This window comes from Pelophylax lessonae (assembly GCF_965119305.1).
Source record: "Pelophylax lessonae genome assembly, chromosome: 2".
Classification (NCBI taxonomy): domain Eukaryota; kingdom Metazoa; phylum Chordata; class Amphibia; order Anura; family Ranidae; genus Pelophylax; species Pelophylax lessonae.
In genome coordinates this window covers 194,447,703-194,465,383 of record NC_138769.1, presented here as the reverse complement: position 1 = coordinate 194,465,383, position 17,681 = coordinate 194,447,703, and the positions used below count along the sequence as shown (strand labels likewise).

The following is a 17,681-nucleotide window of genomic DNA, read 5'->3' as shown; positions in this document are numbered from 1 at the left end:
CACACTTGAAATTGAAACACTAACCAAATTGTCTGTATTGCATGGAGAAGGATTAAAACCTCTGTCAGGTGTTTATTGTTGTTTGTGTCCCAATTGAAAAGATTATACTCACTTTCTAGCCTAGCTGAAATTGAATTGAAATGTTCTCAAAATTACCGTGTGTGACCAGCATAAGGCAGAAATGAACTCAAAAGGTTGTTTAGTTATAGGAAAAAAATTAAAAATTTTTGTGCCTAAGAAGTACTCTGAAAATCTACCCTTTGCCTGGAATGTCTATAAAAAATATAGCAGTGTCTCCTGGTATGTGATGGTGCTTATGAACTCTAAGCACCCCCACAGACTCATAGCTCTATAACTGCAGTGTGAAATCTAAGGCACTGCTACTTCTAGCTGCTGGGCTCGGAAGATTTGGAGTGAGATTTGGTGATTTCAAAACTGTGTCATGACACTGAAATGGGCCATGCCTCTACCAGGGTGGCTAACTGCACGCAGAGACAAAATTCAGAATAAAGCATGATAAGTTGGTAACTGGGAAAATATCAGCTGAAGGGAGACCATGGGCAATGTTGGAGACTAGCCCTTTTCTATCTGCTTGCCTTTTTGGACACAGCTTCCAGAATTTAGTTCCTCTTTATTAGCATAGACCCCACTGCAGACCTTGGTTTAGTATAACCAATGTGTGCTCAAACTGGCAAACAGATGCCCCTGTTTTATGTATCTAAGTTTTAAGAAAGTCACTAACACTACTTGTATGTGTATGCCCTACCAAGGAACCTTGTGCTGATGTAATGCAATAAAATTCTGCGTTAATCAAGATTCTACTATGTTGCCAGTGACTGCCACTTTACCACCATACTGGCTCAATAAAACTGGAACCTCTTCTCAAGTACAATGAGATATTGTCTATCACTTTTACTATATCTTGTGGAAACACATTTTAGCATCTTGCTTTCTCAGTATTGCACATGGACTACAATTCTATTGCTACCCATAAATTGTTTGTCCTTTATCAAGGAGTAAGTCTATATGTGACTTAAAGCTCTCCTTCAAGTTCCTATCAGCAACTGACCATTAGAAAAAGTACAAAACAATTCACCATTAAACCTACCCAGGGCTGGCCCAAGACATTGTGCTGCCCAGGTCAAAGATTAAAATGCTGCCCCAAACCAACCCCCCCCAAAAAAAAAAAAATGGCCCCCACATCCATTTTTTTTATATAAAAAAAATTAGAAAATATTATATATACTGTTATCTTCTCCATACCTCACCACCGGACCAGTCCACCAAACACCCACTGTCTGTCCTCAGTCCCCCTGTCACTCATGTGTCTGCTGCGGCCACCGTCCTAGACGATCGAGCCTGCCCTGCGTGAGATGGAGTGCGCTGATGTCTGATGTCATTACACACAGCACGATCACGCAAGGACCTTCCCCATAGGAGACGCTCTGCCTCTTCATACTCATCAGTTTGCACTACGGGCGGCAGTAATAGATGGGGATTGGCCTCCTGTAACGCGCCGTTACAAAACTGCTGAAAAAAAAAATCTTGGGAGTCAATTTGCCGCCCCCTCCAAGTGCTGCCTGGGTCCAATGGACCCAGGGGGACCCATGGTAGGGCCAGCCCTAAACCTAGCCCATCGGCAAACTGGTAAAATTAACACCAAGTACCCAACTGCAATGGATTTAGCTCAAGTAAGTTTGTAGTTCACAGTATAATTCTGAACATTTCAATTGCAAATACGCATAATTTAATATTATGTACACTTTTCTACTGGCACTAGTTCTTGATTAATTTACATGTACAAGATTGACTGCAGAGCTTCTGTTATTGCTGTGGACTATGTTTAGTTGCACTGTAGTATGACCGAAAGGCACTCTAACTTTTGATGCAATATTAAATCTTATGCATGGTGATGAATTTTATATTTTAGCTGGAAAAAAAAACTGTGACATTATGAACAAAATCACATAAAGTAACAAGATTTGAATTTATCTGCATAATGTCTAAAGGTATTTGAAAAAATGGAAAAAAGAACCTGAATAATGTGCTTGCTTTTCCTTTATGTTACGTTTCCTAAAAGCATTCAATAAATCATAAGCTTTAGAGTGCCTCTTCAATGCACTTGGGCAAATGTAACAGTCTGTCAGACGGTGCTCCAACGCTCCAGTACAAAATTAAAAGTGACCCTGCTGTTGATAGCAACTTAACATTTAGAATGCTAAGAAAATGCTCTAATGCACTTTGATGAACTAATTCAACTACAAATTAACTTAACTTTAAAACGGGAGGGTAAAGCAGGTCATTTTAAAGTACTTGGCTTTCTTTTACCACTTGGCTGAGAGGAAGACATAGATTACAAAGTTACAAAAGTTGCTCCCAGATTTAAACAACTTTTAAATAACTAATTGATTTATACCTTTGTTGGAAATGCTCTGCAATTTAAATAAAGCTTCACTGCTGAATGTATCGTACTATTGAGCTATACTTTCTGGAAATTCATTGAAGTAGAGAGCCCATCTGTTAAAGAGCCATCTTTAGGTGTAATGGTTAGGCAATGACTGCAAATTTATTCTCAGGTTCATTTTTGGTAAAAATAAAAAGCTTGCGCCAACATTTTTTGCCAATATTCCTGTTTTACCACACATTTTCCCTGTTGTATGGTGGCTTATTCCTCCATCAAAATTGTTGTTCTGTAGAGTAATAGAACAGTGGGGTACCTGGGGGGAAGGGGGAGCAGTCCACACTGTGTTCCACCACTGCCGATGACACACAGAATACAAGCGATGTGCTAGGTGCTGCAATCCAGTATTAAAATAAATCAGAATGATCTCTGCCTGACAGATTCTGACAGTACAGTACAATCCCAGCCATTGGGTTGAGACAGCAGCTTGTTATCAAGTAAGCTAACCACTGACCACAAATGGTGGGGGTTATTTTTAAAGTCTAAGCCTACCAATGACTACAAATGATGGGAGGAGGTCTTATTACAACCTACCACTGACTACTGATGATAGAGGGGGCTCTTATTACTGCCTAAACCTACCACTGACCACCAATGCTGGAGAAGTTTCTTATTACAACCTAAGCTTGCCACTGACCACCAGTGTGGGGGTGCTACTTAAGCCTGTTACTGACCAGCAATGCTTGGGGGATATCATTACAGCCTAAACAAGTCACTCACCACCAGTGCTAGGGTTCCTATTACAGTCTAAGCCTGTAACTAAACACCGGTGCTAGGGGGTTCCTATTACAGCCTGAATTGCCCACCAATGCTGGAAGTGAAAGACTACTAACACACATCACCACAGAATAAGGGTTTTATTGTGGCCACTCACACCAATGCTGGGGTGACAATTACTGCTGCTGATACCAACTCCCATACTACAACCCATACAAGCCAAAGCAAGACCCATTTTATTGACCCTTTTTCCTGGTGTTCAGGGGGCAATGCATTGTGGCATAGTTTCCTTCTTCTCTTTCAAGGCATCCTTCCTAACTATTTTCTCATGCTCACAAATATGCAGGAGATAGCACTCCTGCATGTCAAGTGGCAGAGGAATTCATTATGTAGCAAAGTCGAGTAAACCTTAGCAATCAATCATATCCCCGTATTACATTGAAAAAAAAATTCTTATTGCTAAGGGTTACTTCACATTGCTTTTTTCTCATTACATATGTCTGTTAGTTATAGGAGATCACTTTAAAAATTACACTTCCATCCAATTTTTTTGTTGTTTCAGACCCAAAACAGAGACAGTTCAAAGAGAGAATATTATGAATATCTAGGGAAGTCTGCACATAAATGATAAAAAATACCTGTCTTGAGGAACAATTGATCCAGAAAGTTTAACAATCGTAGGGAAAATATCCATGTTGCTTGTTAGTTCATCAATAACAGTTCCAGCTTCTATAACTCCGGGCCATTGAATAAGTCCAGGGACACGTATTCCACCTTCCCAGCATGTAGCTTTCCCTCCTTGAACATATTTATAAATTGTATTACATTACACATGAAGTAGAACTAAAACTAATGAATACATCCTATGTAAGCTTGCTAAAATTTTATAAAACAACATGTTATTGTATTTTTGAAAGCTGTTTTCAATTATTTTAAATATTTATTTAGTTCAGAATGGTTTAGTTCCTGTTATGGTGTGACAACTGTCTTTCAGCTGTGCACTAGAACTGTCACCATGAAACGCACACATCTGAAAGTAACTTCAAAAACAGCCATGCCAGCAGACATTGGAGTGGATTTACTAAAACTTTGCACTCTCCAGTTTTAGTAAATCAACTCTATTGTGCAGGCAGGATCCACTGTTGTCACTATCAGAAAGCTAATCCAGACTAACGATGTGCAGCCCACACTAGAGCCAGTCTATGTGGACAGGAAGTTGATACATAGAAGCTGGAGATCAGCAAAACTGGGATGCAAAAAAAAAAAAAACATATCCAATTTCAGCTGAGCATACTTTATTTAACCACTTCTGGACCGCCTGCCGCATATATACTGTGGCAGGGCAGCCCGGCTGCGCAAAATCAGGCACATCTATGTAATTTTGTACACAGGTCTTCTGGGAAGCGTGCCCGGAAGCGGGAATGGATTAGCGGGTCCAGCGGGTGCGATAGCCGCCAGGACCTGCCGATCATTCGGCGGAATGACAGGACAGCGGTCTGCCTATGTAAACCGGGCAGACCACTGTTCTGTAAGAGAGGAAAAGAGAGATCTTTTGTTTCAGCTAAGCTGAAACACAGATCTCTCTTTTCCTCTAGTACATCCACTCCCCCTACAGTTAGAAAGCAGGCTCTGAGGAAGAGGCTAAGCCTTGAAAACGCGTAAGCCTTTTCAAGCTTTAGAGGACGGTACATTTTAAGTTTCTGATGCTGACAGCAACATACTAATTTGATATGCATGTACCAAGTATTTTTATACCTTTTAGTCAATAAAACCTTTGTGGAGGATAATGCACTAGTCCGGTGCACCCTTGTGTTTGTTTTTCAATTATAGTGGTCCCAGACAACCCTGGTCTTGAAAGGGGCTGCAAGGCTGAAGCATCCAAGAGAAGCCAAGTAGAAGGTCTCTGGTAGCCACATGAGTGTGGCTTGATGTGGTTAGAAGATCACCTCTCAGAGTGCAGGAGATAGGTGCTTTGCATCATTTTTTACTAAGAAAGCACACACTAGGAGCACAATTAACCCCTTGATTGCCCCTAGTGTTAACCCCTTCCCTGCCAGTGTCATTTATACAGTAACAGTACATTTTTTTTTTTTTTTTAGCAATGGGGACCAATTGGTGTCATTGGTCCCCAGAAAGTGTCACTTAGTTTCAGATTTGTCCACCACAATGTCGCAGTTCCGCTAAAAATCACTCATTACTACTAAAAACAAATAAAAAGTCCATAAATGTATCCCATAGTTTGTAGATGCTATAAATTTTGCGCAAACCAATTAATATACACTTAGGGAAAAAAAATATTTTTTACATTTTTTATATTGGGAATGTTTTATAGCAGAAAGTAAAAAATATTGTGTTTTTTTACTTTTTCAAAATTGTGGTTCTTTTTTTGTTTACAAAAAAAAAAATGCAGAGGTGATCAAACACCACCAAAAGAAAGCTCTATTTGTGGGGGAAAAAATACATTAATTGTATTTAAGTACAGTGTCGCACGACCACGCAATTGTCAGTTAAAGCAACGCAGTGCCGTATCGTAAAAAAATGGCCTGGTCATTAAGGCGGTAAAACCTTCCAGAGCTATAAGTGGTTAAACATACAAATAGATCTGCAATATAACCTAAAGTTCACAAAAATAAATCGTCTTATTCATATTATGTGAACCAGTCTAAAAAGTAAAGTAACTATAGCAACTAATCAAATTGTAGTTAACTATAGTCAAAAGAGCAAGTGACTTTTTATTGGTTGCCATGGATAACTACATTTGTAACGTCATCGTTGCTTTGACCAACACTTTAAATAATAAAACCTTCATATGCTGAATTAAATGCTATTCCGCTGTCTACATACATAGCATGAAAATTATATTTTAGTTGAAAGATAGCCCAGAGGGCATAATAACACATACCGAAGAAATAAGAAAAAAAAAAAAAAACTGTCTGAACATACTTCTCAATTTCCAATTATTATTTATAAAGCTAATGCAAAGCGAAAATACTAATGCAGTGACATTTTGTGTTTGTGTAATCTCCATGGATGTAATCATCAAGTACATATGTAACAATAAAAAAAATGAGACCTATCCATAACCTCTCCTCCTCTTCAGCCTGGTAATAGCTGCAGAGATTTGCACAGAAAAAAAAAAAAAAAAAGGTTTTTCTGTCAATTAGCACAACATAGTGAAGCAGTGGTAAATTGGTAAATTACATATTTAGGCTTTATGGAAATGGGTGTAAAGTACCTTTGCAAAAAAAAAAAAAAAAGCTAAATACCAGGCAACTATAGAAATATTTCAGTTATGTATTGAATAGAAAATGTTGAATGTATGTACATCTTCTACTAGCATAAGTACGAAAATCTTTTTTGATACCAGTATATGTCATCGCTTGTACAACAGCACTCAGTGTGCACAGGGTCTCATATGCAATATGCTAATAAGAACAGAAAACAGAAGAATCAGTTCATCAGTCTGCTACTGTTCCATCACTTTCCACTCACAGTCAGGAGCAGGGAAGTGACCTAGTTGCATTGATTTGCTGCAATAAAGAAAAGTCAGTTCACCATTGTAGATTTGCTCTCTGTGAGGTTTATGGAAATCACAGAGCTCAGCTGGCTGCCTTTAGGAGACATTAGTCTTCATTGGGCTTCAACACAGGTCCTCCAGTGCATTCTATCATGACTTTATTAACATTGATTGCTCAAGCCCTGAAGTAGGGGGAGCCCTTTTATCCCTCAAGCATGTTGGTTGTATTTGATGTTCTTAAAGTAGAACTTTAGGCAAAACTTTTTTTCAGTTTTGGAGAGGGATTAAAACCCCTGTTAGGTTTTTATTTCTGCCTGTGGACCCTATTAGGGAGATTCACCCTGTATTTGTCCTGTTTTCCATTATTGAAAGTGAAATAAAAAAAATAAAAAATTGTGGGTTGTCCCCACTAGAGTAATAGAAGGGACATTCTCTAATGGGAACTCTAGTTCTGGTGACCTGGGGGTCCCCATTAAATTCCCTTAATTTGCAGGGATCTTCTACCACTTCCTATTTGTCTATGGGACAGGAAGTGAAGTGAAATCTCCGCAATGGGACACAGATGGGGAAAAAAAAAAAAAACGACAAGGGTTATAACTCTGCTTTGCTCTATCCAAAATGGAAAAACAAAAAAAGTTTTACACATAGTTTTACTTTAACCATTAAATATTTAAAAGAGTCCTTCAAGTGAGATGAACTTTTGTACTAGGCGGTTCTCAGTACACATCAAATAATTTACCAGTGTTGGGGGTAACTAGTTACAAAGTAACTGATTACAGTAACTACATTACTTTTTTTTGGTAACGAAGTAATGTAACTAGTTACAATACTAATATTGGTAACTACACTACTTTACTAGGCTATAGGAGGTAACTACACTACTTTACTAGGCTATAGGAACGCGCTTTCCTGCGTTACCCAAGCCGTGCGATACAATCGTTATTTCGAAGAATAGAGAGGGATGAAGTTTATGACTTTTTGTTGCACTTTATGTTTCATTCTGTTTTTTCAGGTTTTGTTCTCATGTTTCCCAAAGCCTGTGTTTATACAATAAACTCTATGCAGAAAGAGTGTCATGTATCTTCTTCTACACAGTCAATTAAGAAAGAGGAAAGTAAAGTAATAAGTAGTGAAGTTACTTTTCGAATGCAGTAACTAGTAAAGTAATCCCGTTAAAATTTACAGAAGTAACTAGTAACTAGTTACATTTTTTGAGTAAATACCCAAACACTGGAATTTACCATCTAGGGAGCACTTCCCTACCCTTATTTTTCTATCAGAGAGGTAGCAGCCAGGAGCACAATAGGGTCCACCAATACTATATTTCAACCATAAATCTGCTTCTTTGAAGGAACAATTGCTTTATGGTAAATCCATTGGAATCAAATTTAATTTTATTCCATCCAACGCTATCACACACACATAAGGGCTAGCTGGATGGAAACAAAAAACCTTTAGCAGATAAAAAAGCTCTGCTATTTAAGCAGAGTTTTGGCCTAGACTTTAGCTACTTATTAATATCCTGTTTCTCTATTAGAGTAATTATTTTATATAGGACTGGTAAAGACAATTGTAAGCCAATTATTATAATTTATGGCGCATGATTTTCCTTGTGTTAAATCAATTTAGGATTACTGATCAGTTTGCATATTTATAAAAAGCATTACCTTTGTAGATTCCATTCCATCCTCCATGAACTTCCCCAGTAGAGGAAATCTCCTCTACATGTCCTCCATTATCAGATGTAAAATATACCAATGTATTCTCCTCAAGTTGGTTTCTTTTCAGTTCTTCAATAACCTTGCCTGTCAAATAAATTAAATAATCATTAGATTAGGAATTATTTGATTACTCCCAACAAACCTTGACTATGTAGTGCTCTCACACTTGGGCACATTTAATTACAAACTGCAATTAATATGCGCAAACTGCAGTTAACCATGGCAAACAAATTTTAACTTACTATAAAAATGTACTCAAATGACAGAAAAGATTAAATCTGATTGGTTGCCAAGGCTTATAGCGCTTTGCACAGCCAACTGATGGTATGTGCAGTCTGGTTTCTTCTAGCTTAGTGAAAACTGAACAGTGCTTTAGATTCATCTATTTTTATTGGAAGTGTGTTTACATTTGTATTACAGTTACTATTATTTATTATAGGGAATGTCTAATCAAATTTCAATTTGCATATGTATAAACGATATTTGTTGTTGTCAGTATATACTGTAAAATACTGTAGTCAGTCTCAGTACTCCAAAAGTCAACTATGCTTTATTATATGCTTATTGTGCTTGAACAATTGCCTGATGTCACAATTAAGAATTAAGATGAACTTATGCAAATCCACTTAAAAGCTGGTTAGAAAAGCAGCTAGAGAAAGAAGAAAGTAAACCATTTGCAGTGATTTAAGGTGAGGTTGAATTCAGCATTTTGGATTTTACCTATTTGAGGACCAAGCCTATTTCTGACACTTGTTGTTTACAAGTAAAAATCTAGATTTTTTGTCTAGAAAATTACTTAGAACCCCCGAACATTAAATATTTTTTTTTTTTTTAACAGAGACCCTAGAGAATGAAATGGAGATCGTTGCAATACTTTATCCCACACCATATTTAAGCAGCGGTGTTACTAACACAATTGTTTGGGAAAAAATACACTTTTGTGAATGAAAAAATAGAAAAACAGTAAAGTTAGCCCAATTTTTTTCTATACTGTGAAAGATAATATTACGTTGAGTAAATAGATACCCAACATGTCATGCTTCAAAATTGCGCAGGCTCGTGGAATTGCGACAAACATTGGTACTTAAAAATCTCCATAGGCAACGCTTTAAACATTTCTACACGTTACCTGTTTAGAGTTACAGAGGAAGTCTAGAGCTATTTCTTGCTCTTGCTTTAATGATCGCAGCGGTACCTCACATGTGTGGTTTGAACACCGTTTACATACGTGGGTGCAATTTGCGTATGTATTTGATTCTGCGCAAGAGCTCAGAGGGACCAGGAGCTTTAAAATATATATTTTTTTTATTTATTTTACCTTTTAATTTTACTCTGTCCATTTAAAAAAAAAAAAAATTGATCACTTTTATTCCTATTACAAGGAATGTAATCATCCATTGTAATAGAAATAAGCAGGACAGGTCCTCTTTATCTCTTTATTATGAGACCTCAGATCTCACATCTACACTTAAAAGAAAAAGAAAAAAACATTTTCAACATGAAAAAATGGGCCCTTTAAGGCCGTTGGGAGGAACGTCTGGTCCTCCAAGGCCAAAGAGTCGAATGGGGGCCATCTTTCTCTCACTCGACTTCCTGTCTGGGACATGGATGGACCAGATCGTCTTCCCAGCTACGGACGGCTTTGGTAAGTGGAGAAAAATTACCAGGAAGCAGAAGGAGGGGAGAGGCACCTCTTCCACCACCGATAAAAGTGATCCTGCAGTGAATCCGCTGCTGGGACCACTTTTATGTGAAAGAGGTCCATAAAGACATGGATGAGCAAATTTGGGGTGGAGGAACTTGACTGGCCTGCACAGAGTCTTAACCTCAACCCAATATAACACCTTTGGGAGGAATTAGAGCAGAGACTGCGAGCCAGGCCTTCTCCTCCACATCAGTGCCTGACCTCACAATTGTGCTTCTGGAAAAATGTTCAAACATTCTCAAAGACACACTCCTAAACCTTGTAGACAGCACTCTAAGAAGAGTTGAAGCTGTTATAGCTGCAAAGGGTGGGCCAACTCAGTGTTGAACCCTAAAGACTAAGACTGGGATGCCATTAAAGTTCATGTGTGTAAAGGCAGGTGTCCCAATACTTTTGGTAATATAGTGTATATATAGATATATATACTGTATATATAATATATAGTGTATGTCCCCATGACAAGTGTGCTTCAGACCAGTTTAATTAAAATTTAAAGTTTAAGTCCACCCTAAAACTAAAATCCCTACATCTATAGACATCTATGATCTAACACTAACCTATCTAGCCGTGTAAAGATGAAATTACTATACATACCTTTTTTGAAGCCGTTTCGATCCGGTCTCCAGCGGCAGAGGATATGGCCGACAACGGCTGTGAAATGAATTGGTTAGTGACATTGCCCATAGACTTACTATGGGGCTTCCGTTGTCAGATATGTCCTCTGCACCTGCCTAAACAGCAAAGCAGTGAGCATAGGATCTGGTCAGATCGGCCTCAAAAAAGGTAAGTATACTGATTTCTTCTTTACAGGGCTAGATAGGTTAGTCAGATTGCGGATCTCTAAATGCAGGGATTTTAGTTTTAGGGTGGACTTCTACTTTAATGAGAACATTGGGTCTTGTAGCTATTGGACTGCACAGCCATATTTATACCCCCTGCACAAATGCTATAATAGGAATATAGTGGCAAGGCTTTGAAAATGGACTTTGTTTGTAACTAGGTATCTGACTGCTAATCAATTTATGTGACTTCAGTTGGGCTTTTAACACCGCTTCTGTCTTAGAGATTTTCACATATTGACTTTAAAAATGTATTGATACACAATGCACAAGGACACTTTAAATCATTTTGTTATTTCCGAATATATTAAATAAATTCTTACAATTTTTCATATTTTACTATTTATATTTTGATCCCTTGATAACAGTAAAACAATGATTTCCTAATATGTTTAGTCAATGTCAAACCTAATTAACATAGTTAAAAAAGGAAAAAATGTTACCTGCAACATAGGAGTGTGTCAATGGAGACCAGGATTCACCAGGGTTTGCTTATTTGAATACATTCAGAATCTTCCTTATTAGAATATAAATGCTTGCTTAGTGTAAATCCAATCCTGTACATCATAGGATTAGACTTACACTGAACATCATTTGGGGGGATAAAAGCATAAACTGGTCATGTTTAAAGAAATCCTTCATACGTGTGCTCACAATTTGGTTCATTGCCTATTACCATTTATTGATGTTTGGTTTTTCATATTTTTCCATCTTCAGAAATGAAATAACAGAAGAATTATATACTTTTGGGCATTTTGTTTAGACTGGAGTTCTTCTTTAACTTTCTGATTTTTTTTTCTGCAAGCTTTCCTAAAACCTATCATTAAATAAGTGCATGGATCAGTACTATTTCTGGAGACTTCTTTTATTTTATAATATACATTTTTCTTATCACGATTCAGTATTAGCATTATTTTAATTCGTGAAATCCCCAGTGTTTCAGCTTTTGCTAATGCTATATGACATTTACAGCAACACCTACAGCATGCTTGGCATCAGCAGAGAAAGACAACTGATAAAAAAGGTATTTAGTTCTTGTAATACAGAGAAAAACTAGGTCATGCTGTGACTACCTCTCAAGGGAATCACACATAGAGGAATGCAAACTAAATACTATTGATAGAAGAACAATACTGTTGTAAAATGCTGTTCTTAGCTAAACTAAAATTATTCTTGCATATTATGTATCGGTTTTATTACTCATATTTTGATTAACAGATAACAGGTGGCAAGCCTACTAAATTAATTATTTTACAGTATGTAAAACTGCACAAGGTAAATCTAAACACCAGGCAGATATTATAAACATGATTTAATACATTTAGTCATTAAAAAATTCTTACATAAAAACAAGTATAATTACATAAATCTTTCCTGATATCAGCCTCCATTATTCATCTGCATAGCAGGACTGGCAGAGGGAGGTCAACTAGTCAGAGCTGTATACCTCTGCTTTGCGCTGTGTATCTCCTGAACATATTGATAAGAACTGGGAGCAGAAAGAAGACTTCATCATCTTGCTTCTGCTCAGTCAAGGGATAGTGACCAAACTGCACCACTCAACATCAGAAAAAAAATAAAATAAAATAAATCAGGTCAACAGCCTTGCTATGTTGTTTGGTAGGGTGCATAGACCAGAATTACAAATACGTGGGGGTGTGTATATATATATATATATATATATATATACACAGTAATTCCCCGCTCCATCGCGGTTCAGTTTTTGCGGTCACGGTAATTCGCGGTTTTTTTTGTAATGTTATTTTACTATATAAATCATTAAAAATGAAATATTTTTGTGTTTTTCATAGCTCTTGCTATGTCTCTTAGTATCTTTTATGTGTTTAAATGAGTTTCTATTGTTTTAAAAGTGTGTTTAAAGACCTTAAAATGCTTTTACACGTACAGTAAAAAAATCATGCCTACAATGCATTTTAATAGGGTTTTTCTATTTCGCGGAATTTCACTTTTCGCGTCTGGGTCCGGAACGTAACCCCCGCAATGGAGGGGGGTTTACTGTATATATATATATATATATATATATATATATATATATATATATATATATATACACACACACACACACACACACTATATTAAAGCGGAGTTCCGGCCATTTCAATAAAAATACCCCCAGGACAGTCATGGCTAGTACATTCCACAATGGATAGCCTCTGTACTGTCCCGGGTCGCACTTACCTGCAAGAAGAAATACTTACCTTTAAAATTTCTTCTCCGGTGTTGCCATCTCGGATGTGGGCAGCTGAAGCCAGCGCAATCCTCTTCTGCGTCCTCTTCCGTCCCACGATGCACAGCACCGGCCCCGCTCGTCACGTCCGGTGCGCAGAAGCTGTTTAGCAGGGAATGTGGCGCCGCACCGGAAGTGACGAGCGGGGTCGGTGCCGTCGCATTGATTCCTGGGAGCGATGATGTTCAGCTCCCAGGAATCATGCAAACCGGAAGTGACAGCGCAGGCCGCGGCCGCCGAGGGAGGAAGTGGAAGAAAGGTGAGTATATTTTTCTACAATATCAAGGCAAGCGGATGGCCACAAAATCGATTATGTCGATTTTGTGGCCGGAACTCCGCTTTAACAAAAGTATTGGGACACCTGCCTTTACATGCACATGAACTGTAATGCCATCCCACTCTTGGCCCGTAGGATTCAATAATGAGTCGGCCCACCCTTTACAGCTTTAACAGCTTCAACTCTTCTAGGAAGGCTGTCCACAAGGTTTAGGAGCGTGTCTATGGGAATGTTTGACCATTCCTCCAGAAGGGCATTTGTGAGGTCAGGCACTGATGTTGGACAAAAAGGCCTGGCTCGCAGTCTCCGCTCCATTTCATCCCAAAGGTGTTCTATCGGGTTGAGGTCAGGATTCTGTGCAGGCCAGTCAAGTTCCTCCACCCCAAACCCACTCATCCATGTCTTCATGGACCTTGCTTTGTGCACTTTTCCAAATCATTTGGTGAAGGAGAGATTATGGTGTGGGTTTTTCAGGGGTTGGGCTTGGCCTTTAGTTCCAGCATACCAAGACATTTTGGACAATTTCATGCTCCCAACTTTGTAGGAACAGTTTGGGTTTGCCCCTTTCTGATCTAACATGACTGCACACCAGTGCACAAAGCAAGGTCCATAAAGACATGGATGTGTGAGTCTGGGGTGGAGCAACTTGACTGGCCTGTGCAGAGTCCTAATCTCAACCCGATAGAACACCTTTGAGATGAATTAGGGCAGAGACTGTGAGCCAGGCCTTTTCCTCCACATTAGTGCCTGACCTCACATACAGTATGTGCTTCTGGAAGAATGGTCAAACATTCTCATAGACACACCCCTAAACCTTGTGGACAGCCCTCTAAGAAGAGTTGAAGCTGTTATAGCTGCAAAAGTGTGGGCCAACTTAATTTTGAACCCTAAAGACTAAGACTGGGATGCCATTAAAGTTCATGTGTGTCTAAAGCCAGTCATCCCAATACTTTTGGTAATATAATGTGTATACTGCGAGCCACATCGGTTATAAAAAGGGGAATACCGTGCTAATGTCCCAAAAACACAAAAAATAATAGGCAGACAGCACCACAAAGGACACAATGTGTATAAAAGTTATAACAATATGTGCAGCGCTAATGAAGCGTGTTAATATCACTCAGGATTTAAATGATATTATGTACACACAAAATAAATCACAATGATTTAAAAACTCATGTGAAAACATTGTACAAAATTGGTGTCAATAGATAAACAAGATTGGGTATCAATGACAACTATTACCTCTGAGTATATGTTGAGTATACCTGTGTTAGTGATAAAACATTCATAACAAGACAAACAAATAACTTCACTTAAATTGTTATATGGTGAACTGAAAATCAATACCACAAATCATAATGAATGTGCCATATCCACATAAAAAGTTTACAAAATTGTTCAGTCCATAAAATTAGAGTCCAAACAAATGTCTGAAAAACAAATCTCCAAATCGTGATCCAAGTGGATACTGAATGCTTCCAAAACCCTTGACCAGAAATCACCACCATCATCATGAAGGGGGCTTACTGGACCAAGTGGACCCAATTGGCATATACCTAATAGATCTATATGAGCAGTGGTGTATAAACACCTAATAGGAGAGGGGGGGGGGGTTGATAGTTGTCTCTCCCAGCATTCTTCAAACAACTCTCCCTGACCAATTAAAGGGAAGCTCGACCTGCACCCTCAATTGAACGACTCAGTAGGAGGTCACTGGCATCACAGTTAGGCCTGGGTTATTTTTTTTTTTTTCTATAACGCTCAATAAGTAGAACATCTGCTGGGGACCACAGAAACTCCCAGGGGCCCCTGACTAGGCATAAAGAAGCAGACTATGAGTGTACAGTCTTGCTATTATCAGCGTTCTGATGTAGCAAGGATGTATGAGTGGAATAGAGTCGGGGGGGTGGGTGTGTAGACCCTGTAGGGTAAATAGTCCCAGTATGTCTCACCACTCCCTGAGGCTCCCAGACTGTGCTGTCTTACATCAGACCCTCCACCTATCTTCACAGGGGAGAACGATCCCACTCCCTGCAATCCAAGCACCACACTATGTAGTCTGTGTGCGCACTGTCCTAGTGAAGTCGTGGCTCATTCCCTAATAAAAACAGAGTGTCTGTAGAGAATCTTCTGCGTCTAAGCATCACCAACATGATGATGTCATGCTGACACGTTTCACTCGTCAAGCAAGCTTCTTGGGAGCAAGGAGGGGCTTGGGGGTGGGTGTCTTATGTACTCTTTACACCTGGCATGCTAATTATCTTGCATATTTAAAGCCCCATGTACATCCACCTCCACCTATTTTAATCACATGAATAAATAAAGACAACTGTGTCTAGGTGCAGCATTCTAGTGCCTACTTGGCTTCATCCCTAAATAGTATAGGTTGATTGAGGCTGCAGTGTGTTTCCTGGGATACAAGGAGCAGGACAATCCATTCCTCCCTAGCAGCTATCCTTGCTGATCCCTTATTTAGTATAACCTCTCTCACACACCAGCGCCCAGTCCCTGCGGCTCATCCCTATCCCAGTTTACAGCTTCACAGATACAGTATATTCCATACCTGTTATGGCTACTGGCACATATGTAATCTATTCAATTACTTTGGGACTGCTACAGGATAAGTCCGCTTGTGCTTTATTTACTTACAGTGGGGATCGAAAGTTTGGGCACCCCAGGTAAAAATTTGTATTAATGTGCATAAAGAAGCCAAGGAAAGATGGAAAAAATCTCCAAAAGACGTCAAATTACAGGATTAGAAATTCTTATAATATGTCAACAAAAGTTAATTTTATTTCCATCATTTATGCTTTCAAAATAACAGAAAACAAAAAAAGCCGTCTTCAAAAGTTTGGGCACCCTGCAGAGTTAATATTTTGTACTGCCCCCTTTGGCAAGTATCACAGCTTGTAAACGCTTTTTGTAGCCAGCCAAGAGTCTTTCAATTCTTGTTTGAGGTATCTTTGCCTATTCTTCCTTACAAAAGTCTTCCAGTTCTTTGAGATTTCTGGGCTGTCTGTTACGCACTGCTCTTTTAAGGTCTATCCATAGATTTTAAATTATGTTGAGGTCAGGAGATTGTGAAGGCCATGGTAAAACCTTCAGTTTACGCCTCTTGATGTAATCCTCCGTGGATTTTGAGGCGTGTTTAGGATCATTATCCATTTGTAGAAGCAATCCTCTCTTTAACTTCAGCTTTTTCACAGATGGCATCAAGTTACCATCCAAAATTTGCTGAAATTTTATTGAATCCATTTTTCCTTCTACTCGTGGGATGTTCCCTGTGCCACTGTCTGCAATACAACCCCAAAGCATGATTGATCCACCCCCATGCTTAACAGTTGGACAGAGGTTCTTTTCATTCAATTCTGTGCCCCTTCCTTTCCAAACGTACCTTTGCTCAATCCGGCCAAAAAGTTCAATTTTAACCTCATCGGTCCACAGAACTTGATTCCAAAATGCATCAGGCTTGTCTATATGTTAATTTGCAAAGTTCAAACGCTGATTTTTGTGGTGAGGACATAGAAGAGGTTTTCTTCTGATGACTCTTCCACGAAGACCATATTTGTACAAGTATCTCTTTATAGTGGAATAGTGTACCACAACTCCAGTGTCTGCCAGTTCTTTCTGGAGGGATCGTGCAGTCAAACGTGGGTTTTGAATTGTTTTTCTCACAATCCTGCAAGCTGTTCTGTCTGATATTGTTCTTGGTCTTCCAGATCTTGCTTTAACTTCCACTGTTCCTGATGACTGCCATTTCTTAATTACATTCCGAACAGAGGATATTGGCATCTGAAAATGCTTTGCTATCTTCTTATAGCCTTCTCCAGATTTGTGAGCGTCAACTATTTTCAGTTTCAGTTTTCTAGACAACTGCTTAGAAGATCCCATGGTGCTGATTGTTGGGGCAAGGTCAGATGAGTCTGGGCATTTAAAACCTTTGAGATTTACATCACCTGGTCTTCCCAGATGATGATTGAGAACAATCCAGGACACTGGCAGGTCTCAGCCTTGCAAAGGGGGCAGTGCTATAAATTCTGCAGGGTGCCCAAACTTTTGCAGACACCATTTTTTTGTTTTCTGTAATTTTGAAAGTGTCAATGATGGAAATAAAATCTAACTTTTGTTGACATATTATAAGAATGTCTTATCTGTAAATTGATGCCTTTTGGAGATTTTTCCATCTTTCCTTG

General features: G+C 38.7%; 1 protein-coding gene across 2 annotated transcripts in view; it reads right to left on the bottom strand.

The window, feature by feature from the left end:
• The window catches only part of STS (steroid sulfatase), a 396,147-nt gene that overhangs the window by 147,607 nt on the left and 230,859 nt on the right, over positions 1 to 17,681 (bottom strand). For both annotated transcript variants that reach the window (XM_082247742.1, XM_082247743.1), the window contains 2 exons: positions 8,363 to 8,500; positions 3,817 to 3,976 (listed from right to left, as the gene is read on the bottom strand). In XM_082247742.1, coding sequence (XP_082103868.1) covers positions 3,817 to 3,976; positions 8,363 to 8,500 — 298 coding nt within the window. The remainder of the gene's footprint in view (positions 1 to 3,816; positions 3,977 to 8,362; positions 8,501 to 17,681) is intronic.